Source organism: Colias croceus, chromosome 13 (assembly GCF_905220415.1).
Source record: "Colias croceus chromosome 13, ilColCroc2.1".
In the NCBI taxonomy this organism is placed as follows: Eukaryota; Metazoa; Arthropoda; class Insecta; order Lepidoptera; family Pieridae; genus Colias; species Colias croceus.
Window position 1 is genome coordinate 10,248,284 of NC_059549.1, and position 8,546 is coordinate 10,256,829.

The 8,546-nt window shown below is 32.8% G+C and overlaps 1 protein-coding gene across 2 annotated transcripts in view; it reads left to right on the forward strand.

Annotated features, from left to right (window-relative positions):
* The window catches only part of LOC123696949, a 135,828-nt gene extending 130,418 nt beyond the window's left edge, over positions 1 to 5,410 (forward strand). Inside the window, exons 12-14 of one of the 2 annotated variants that reach the window (XM_045643343.1) lie at positions 73 to 2,795; positions 3,099 to 3,251; positions 3,609 to 5,410. In XM_045643343.1, the coding sequence (XP_045499299.1) occupies positions 73 to 2,795; positions 3,099 to 3,251; positions 3,609 to 3,863 (3,131 nt within the window). In that variant the 3' untranslated portion in view covers positions 3,864 to 5,410. Of the gene's footprint in view, positions 1 to 72; positions 2,796 to 3,098; positions 3,252 to 3,608 lie in introns of those variants that run through there. The other variant, XM_045643344.1, reaches the window with a different exon arrangement.
* The last annotated feature ends 3,136 nt before the right edge of the window (positions 5,411 to 8,546 follow it).

The following is an 8,546-nucleotide window of genomic DNA, read 5'->3' on the forward strand; positions in this document are numbered from 1 at the left end:
CATTTACGAATTCATTTATCATTAACTATTTGCAATGTGCATGATAATCAATTCTCGTTCATACTATTCCAGCGCCGCCATATTTATCACAACACAACGTGGTTCCAGCAAAATGGAGTTATTTGTACTACGACGATCCCGTGTCGAACTCTAAAAAGCACTTCGCAATATTCACAATGCCTCCACCGTACCACTCCACGCCCGACCAATCAAAATCTCTCGACACCAACATGAACTCGAATATTGCTAACAGAAATAACAGCAATAACTCTAGTCCTATAATAGGATATGATAAATCAAACTTCGGTCCCGAATTACACTTCGAGAAATGCAAACGAAACGATAGCTTTAGGCTCTTCGATCCCAATGACACATGTTTCCTAGATGATGGCATGGGCTTTGATCTACAAAGCGTTTTGTCCATGGAACTATTAGAAAATGCTAATAATCCGCGGCTGGTTGAAGCGAAAAATGAAGCAGTATTAAGAAGAGTGGCGGAAATGCAAAAGCTGGTTGAGAATTCAGAACAGTATTTGACTCAAAACTGTGATGTTTACAATGAAAATGGTACAATAAGAGACGAACTGGTAGGCAAAGAAACGAGTGTAGATCAAATTGAAAGCGATACTGAATCTATCAATAGTAAAATGTCTGCTGCGGATGACGCACCCGGCATACTTAAGCATAGTGATTCGTTATTGTTACTAACGGAAACTATTAATCAGGGTTTAAGCGTATTAAGTGTACCTGAAAGTAACAAAGACAATGTTAACGATTTAACAAAAAGACAATCGCAAGGTCTTAGTGCCATTTTGAATAACTGTGGTTTGACTGATGCTCTATTGGCTCTCAATAATGATATGGTTTACTCTGAAAGTGACAATGATTCTTCATACACTCCCACTAGCAGTCCTGTACGAAAACATCTTAACAAACCAGTTAATAAGAGTGTCAGAACTAGTTTTGGATTAATGAGTCCAGATGCTACAAGCACAAATGACAATAAAGAACCTAATTTAAAAGAATACCTAAAGCAACTTAGAGAAAAAAGCAACAGAGAAGATAACGCTGCTGAGTTACCATTCTTCTTCCAAGAATCAATAGACAACGACGCTGAGCTTATAGATTTAACATTAATACCTCCTCCTCAAACGCCCGACGAATTAGACTGCGCCACACAAGTGCCTCAAATATTACCAGTTGTTCCGCCTTCATTTGCAGATGACAACAACGTTGACGAAACAGACAGTAGTCCGAAAGCAAATGAATTAGAAGAATTTATAGCAAATGTTACGATTCAACCACCTACAGTTAAAGTGACGCCAGCAATTGAGCTCACTCCTGAAGAAATTATGTCGTATATTATTCCACCACCACCAACTTCAAGCTCCTCTAATTTAGAAAAAGATCATGGATATGTGAATCAACTTGAATTAATTGACCAAAAAAATGAGCAAAATGGAACAAGTGATGCAAAACCAGCTAATGGTGAAGTAGTAAGAGGAGCGCTAACCGTTAGTGAGATTAGGAACATGTTTACTGCTAAAACTTTAAGCGACGCTAGAAATAGTCTGCTATTAAAAGATAAAAGTAGTAGTCTAGGCAAAACAAAATCTGATTCTCCTAAAGGAAAAAGAAAAAGTATATCTGGCGAAAAGCAAGTCAACGGAAACGCACACGTTATAGAATATCCTACCGTGGAGAGAAAAGGTATGTTTTCATGCTGTAGTAAAGATAAAAGTAAGAATGAAGATAGCGATGAAACTGAACAAATTGATGGTAACCTTCACAATTCCGATTCAATGCCTGATGTTTGTGAAGTGCGACCTCCTCCAAGACGAAAAAGTGTCGAAATTAAAAAGCCTCCCGAACGACCGCCTAAAACACCCCCCACTCCCGCACCTCGTCCCAGATCCAACTCCTTTACCTGTACAAACAACGAATTAACAGCTGTCGAAATACCAAATAACCATTTTAGCACTTTAAATAATAGAAAGTTAAACTATAAAGTGGTTTGCGACATAAATGAAACTCAGCAACAGACCCCGCCGCAAGTACCACCCCGATTAGAAAACAGAGTTCTCTCACCACCTCCTCCAATCATGTTACCACCTAAAAAGCCCCCTTTACCTCCTGTACCAAGTATAGAGGTTTTAAGAATGAAAACTTCACAGAAACTGTCACCAGTGCGGATGGAACGCCACGCGAGCATCGGCTCCCCACATTTCCAAAGAAACCTTAACACCTACCGAAATCTCGAATTAGAAAGTAGACTGACTGACGAAGAAACAAGTATACGTTCGACACAAACCTACAGTTCTATGACGCTGCAAAATCGTCACGTGCGCTCGAATTCGGAAACCAAAAACACTATTTTAAAGAACAAAGACATGACGGCTTTATCGTTATGTTCACCGCAAATGAATCGCCGTTTCAGCAACCGGCCTGACCTCTTGAACGGTGCGCCGTGCAGCGATCAGAGAGTGTTCAGTCCTCCTCTTTCCGAACGAAAGTCTTTTAGGAAGGACAGCGCTAGTCCAACTACGAAGAGTCAGAACCACGTGCGGTTTAAGGATGAAGTCGTGGATGATATTCCGACGCCTCCATCACCTCCGACGGTGAAGTTTCCGGAATTCCAAGCTGGGAACAACGGACACGTGTCTATAGAGAATCTCTTGTGTAAGACTGAAGTAGCGGTGGACGGGCTGTTGCAGAGGCTGCACCAGGTGGCCCAGAAGTGTTCGCATCAGCATGCTCACGGTGGTGGTGAAGATATAGATGAAGTTAAGTTTCAGGTATGTTCTAATTGTTTAATATTAATAACGTGCACTTTTATCCCTTACACATTTTTAATAGCTTATTTTATTGAAGAGGTTGTTCTCTAGTCTTACATTATACGCATTAGACAACTTAAGAGCTTTATCAAAAAAACTGTGTTCTTCACAGCATATTTTTTTTAACATTTTAATTAACACTACAAAGTATAAAGACATCACGTTCTAACTACATTAATATTTTACTAACTAAAATCTATTACAACAATATGATAAACAGAATTTTCTCGAATTATTTAAAACATAATTAATTGTCTTTAACAGCGCGCTCGTAGTGAGCTAACATCGTGTGCAGTATCCCTAGTGGGAACATCTCGTACGCTGGTGGGAGCTCTGGGCGGGAACAGCGGCACTACTGCAGCATCAGCGCTTGCTGACTGCTTGGCGCCGTTGAGGAGGCTTGCTGATCTTGCTCAGGTTTATATTTGATGCTCTCTTTGGCAGGTCTAAAAATATTAAGGGTCATGCTTATTGTTCGCCATTAGAAGACGCATTAGCTGGACCTGTTTCCCTGGATTACAGTTACTCAGCTAGCATAAGTTACAAGAAATAACTGATAGATTAGTGTTTTATACGGATAAGCAATAGCAGCAGAGCGGTTTAAGCAAATTATTAAATAATTAATTAAGCAGTGTTTTTTATCTAGATTTAAAAAGCTGTTTAAAAAGCTTAATCTGATTATAAAAAAAACAAATTCAACTACCAATGTGTATCGTTACTCGTATTTATTTTATTATAATTAATTAATTTTATTATAATTCAACTATTTTACAGGCACTTGGCACACATACCTCCGCGCCTCTACAAACGCGTAATCTTGTCCTGCGCGTCCACGATGTGACTGCGGCCTTCAAGGAGCTGGCTGGTGCTGAAATGGCACAAATCATTCATGAGCACAATACAAAAGCCTCCCAAGGTCACGGCCAAGACAAAAATTCCACCTTAGAAGGACAATTGGCTCTACGCGCTGAATGCCTCGCTAATGTTCTGGCAACACTACTCAGAAGTTTGCGCGTGTTTTCGCCGTAACCTCGGGTGACAGCTGTCAAACTCGCGCCAAAACATTGCGCCACAGATAATAATTAACCGCTTCTCACGACAGAATAAAAATTATTATTCGTGTAACATTGATTTAATGTACATTCTTTTATTACCGTTACTAAAATGAGACCAAATATATTTAGGTATGTTTGTATAATTAATGTAGCGACATTTTGTTAGTTAAGTTGTAGTTTTGTAAATTTTAACATTCGTTAATATTAATTGTTAACTTTTAATGTGTTTGTTTAAATTTTATTTATATGGCCTAAGGTGAACGGATCAGCAATAAATTCTGGACGGACGTTTTTATGTATTTTCATAATGTTTAAGGAAATGTAAGAATGTAGAATAAAGATCAGGTCTTCCTATATCATGACATCATTTAAAACGTCGGAACAGTATATGAATCCGTAGGAGTGTTACCATAGTAAATAATTATCTGTATTACATATCTCAATATTAAAATAATCTATGATGTATATTTTCTAAACTTTTAGCGCTGTAACTCGGCGCGTTAACTTACTAAAACTAACCATATCGTTTTAAAATGCTTGCATAAATAATGCATATTATAATATTAACTGCAATTGATTTAAAAAATACAATAATGCAATACTTTCAATTTTGGCTGGTTTATAATGTTTAATTACTCTTGCATAATAATTGCCTGCATAAAAAAGCGATGTGCTGATATTTCAATATTGGTGCTATTGTAAAATTAATTTGAAATCTTTGTACACAAGTTTATAATCTGAGGGAACCATGCTTTTGTTTTTTTGGTTTATTTTAATGTTGTAATGTCACCTATAAAGTACAATTTATTTTGCAATTTTCCTTTAGCCAAAGATATTTTTCCAAGAACACGGTATTGTGTGAAATAAAGCATTTCTTATTCATTCCTTCTCTACTTTAATTAAGTATAAACTGACATAATATATTGAAATGTGTTATTATTAGAGCGAATAGAACATAATATGTACCTACTTCATAAAGATTTATTCAAAATAATATGTTTTATTCATTAGTCCAGGGTTACGCGTTAAATATAGTAAATATTATCTTCTGTATTATCTAAAAAAAAAAACAGATAATTTATACCTACACTTCATCATTACTTTAGATAACTATTTTAAAATGGAGTTTTTTTTTTTAACCGATTGTCTGCATTTTGGCTTCGTCATACCCAAGTTAGAAAATATTATTTTAGATGAGTCAAAAGTAGGTACAAGAGTCAGTTATCAGATAATCAAAACATTATTAATAAATTGTTAGCTTTGCTTTTAATTTAACACAAATTAAAAAATAAAACCAGCAATGTGGAGTGTTTCAAACAACCTTGGGACATTTTATGCATTTTTTTTTCTAATATCTCTGAAAAATAAATTAGGTTCTTATTTCCTATATTTAATGCGTAAATCTGAGGATTAATGTTATAGTTAAATCGTTATATACAAGGTAACATATATCACACCAATTTATTTATTGTTTAAAATATCATAATGCTATGCATTTGATGTAATATAGTAATTACAGTATATGCGTTGTTTTATTTTATTCCTTTACTACAAATACGAAAATATAAAAATTAAGTTTGTAACAGATTAATATGCTTTAATAAATGAAATTTTAGCTTTAATTTAGTGAAATCTAGCTATTTTTTGCATAAGAAAGTTACATTTTTATCCTGGTTGAGATCTAAGCCAACCAAAGTCAAAAAAGTTTCATTTTTCCCTATAGTTTCACCTGAACCATCCTCTTATTATTTTTATATTTGGTAACTGTGACTCAGGTGTGAACATAATGGACAAACGACGGTTTTAAATTAGCATAAGAATTATTTTGTAACAAAGCAGCAAATAACAGAAATATTAATAGTTACAAATGAGTCGTCTACACCACTTGGTGTGTAGTAATACTTATTAATAATAAAGTAATAATAATAAAATAATTATTATTATAGGTTTATTGTATTTCCTATAAGATATTTTGTCGATTGTATTTTCATTTCATTATATTCTTGTAAAGAGGAAAGATTTGATTTTTTGTGTGTAACGATTTAGCGCAAAAATGACTGATCCAATTTTAATATTCATTTTACCATTAGAATGCTCTCTACATCTTTACATACATTATACTTTAAACACCTATGTCTATGCAAATATAAAAAGACTTCTAAACTGGCTTTTTACACTCAGAATAAAAAATAAGAGCCACTAATTAAACGTACCTATACTATCATACGTACCTACATTGTACTACAGATAAAAACGTAACATTATTACATACATACATTTGTCATCAGGATGCGCGCAGGATTCTCACACGACGTGGACCGGTCTATTGCAAATAGAAGCTTGTGTCTAATACTTGCCTTGTATGGTTCCGTATGTTATTCAGTTTAAGAAGCTAGGTAAACTTCGTTAAAACCGCGCAAGAAGAACTATGTTAATCCCGCGTTTCTTCTTGGAAGGTACCTGGATGATAGACCCTTATGCTATTCTGTAATAATTATAGATGTAAGTAGTTAGAAAGTATTGTACTTCTGACTTCGCACAAATGTACGTGGTTTTTTTTTTGCACGAAATATATCCTTTATTAAATGCGAAATACTTTTTTAATACCTATTATAAAAAAGTATATAAATGCACGTAATTATATTTTAGTATTGCATCAGATTGTGTCAAATTATTTTTCCTGCAGATCTCTAAACTAGTGAGTGAGATGATCTTACGAAACAAGATGAACAGAAATAGTGCAATTATTAAGTCGGTGACCACAACCAGATGAGATATACAAATATGATATCTTAGGTATGGTATAGGTAGATATATAATTTTATATTAAATGCTGTTCATAATTATATAAGGATAAAAAGAAATGAAACCTACAGGCTACAGGGTACTTCCGGAGAATTTTGAAATTTTGTACGAAGCCGCTTTTTATAGAAAAGATAAAGCAAAATTGCGAAAAGCATAGTAAACGTTTAATAATACAATATATTTTCATAAAAAAAAACATGTTCGTAAGGAATTCTTGGTGTAGGTACGATACCGATTCGCTATTTATTCACCGTTAAAGTGTAAAAAAATTGGTGATAATCATTAAATTTTCCTCTAATTTTTTTTTTTTTGTTTTCCTGAACCGCCGAGTTTGATAGACTAAGCTTCGCACTTGATCTCATAATATATTATATCTTTTACTGTGTACAAAACCACCAAGTCCAATGTTTACAAATATGGCGATCAAAGTTAACTGAACTTGATATTTTTTATTTGAAACCCTGTAGGCGTAGTCTCGACACTAATCGACATCGATATCGACCACAGAGATATCGACCGAAATCGGTCGGTAACTAACGATTATCAGTAACCAATCAGTAACTATAGTATAGACCTAAAAAATTTAGTGTTCTTTTTCCAAGAAATTTAGCTTAGTTTTAGGGAATAGATAGTAAATTAAAATTAGTTAAGTATATTAATTTTCGCATTATTACAATTGCAATAGCATATAAAAAAAGCAAATTTTATGCACAAAAAAACATGGCAGTTAATTTAATTTTAATCAAATTCGATATTTTTTATATCAATCGTTTAATTAATGTTCTATTAATTACATATTCATGGAATCCAAAATTCCATGTATGGCAACCTCTTTATTTACTTTTTTGACATTTGACATCAATCATCAATCATGAAAATAATATTTCTATCAAAATAAATATAAATTGTGTGTTTTCAAGAGGATAATTTTTAATTATGTTCTTAAAAGTCCTATAAATCTATTGGATAACAAATATCCTATGAAAATATCAATCTGCGTTATGTTTTTATATAGTTAAAGCTATTAGTTTTAGTTTAGTAATATTTTGTTATTTTTGAAGTGCAATAAAATTCTAATCAAAAGACTCCAAAAGCTCTACAAGATAATTCTGCTCAATTCGAAGCCTTTTGAGAAATCTTTAAGACATCATAGAAACTGACGGAACTAAAACTAAGGACGGAACGGATAATTTGTATCACTTGTATTTTTAGCTTGTATTATTATATTATATTATGTGCATCATTGTAAATTTTATTACAGTTAATAAGCAAAGGATGCAATGCAATTGATTTAGCGGTTCACGGTTAATATTATATTTTATGTGTTAAATATAAATATTTATCTATAAATTTTATATTTTACAGATGAACAAGTTACTAGAATTATTATGTTGGTGAGGGATGATGGTTTTGAGCCAAATTTTCAACTACGCTATTATAAACTGTTAAATTAAAATTTTCTAATAAATTTATTTCGTAATTGGATCGTTTTATTTTATTTGTATTCATCTGTATAATTTTATTATCCTAGAAGTTCAAAAAGAAATTAATCGAATATGAATGCAATAATTTAGGCTGAATAAATGCAGACAGCAGTACAGTATTTTAATATTTATTTAATATAATATAAGAGGCTTCTTAACATTTTCAATAAGATTTTGAAACCATCTTAAAAATAAAACATTATTTGTTTATTTTATTTGAATTGCAATAACATTAAATAAGAGAAAAAAATATTGCGTTAAATCATAATATAGCATCGGAAGTGTGAAATATCTTCTATTTATTATAAAATTATAATAATATATAATGTTTCCGATATTATCAACCGTATCTACAAATCCACACAAAC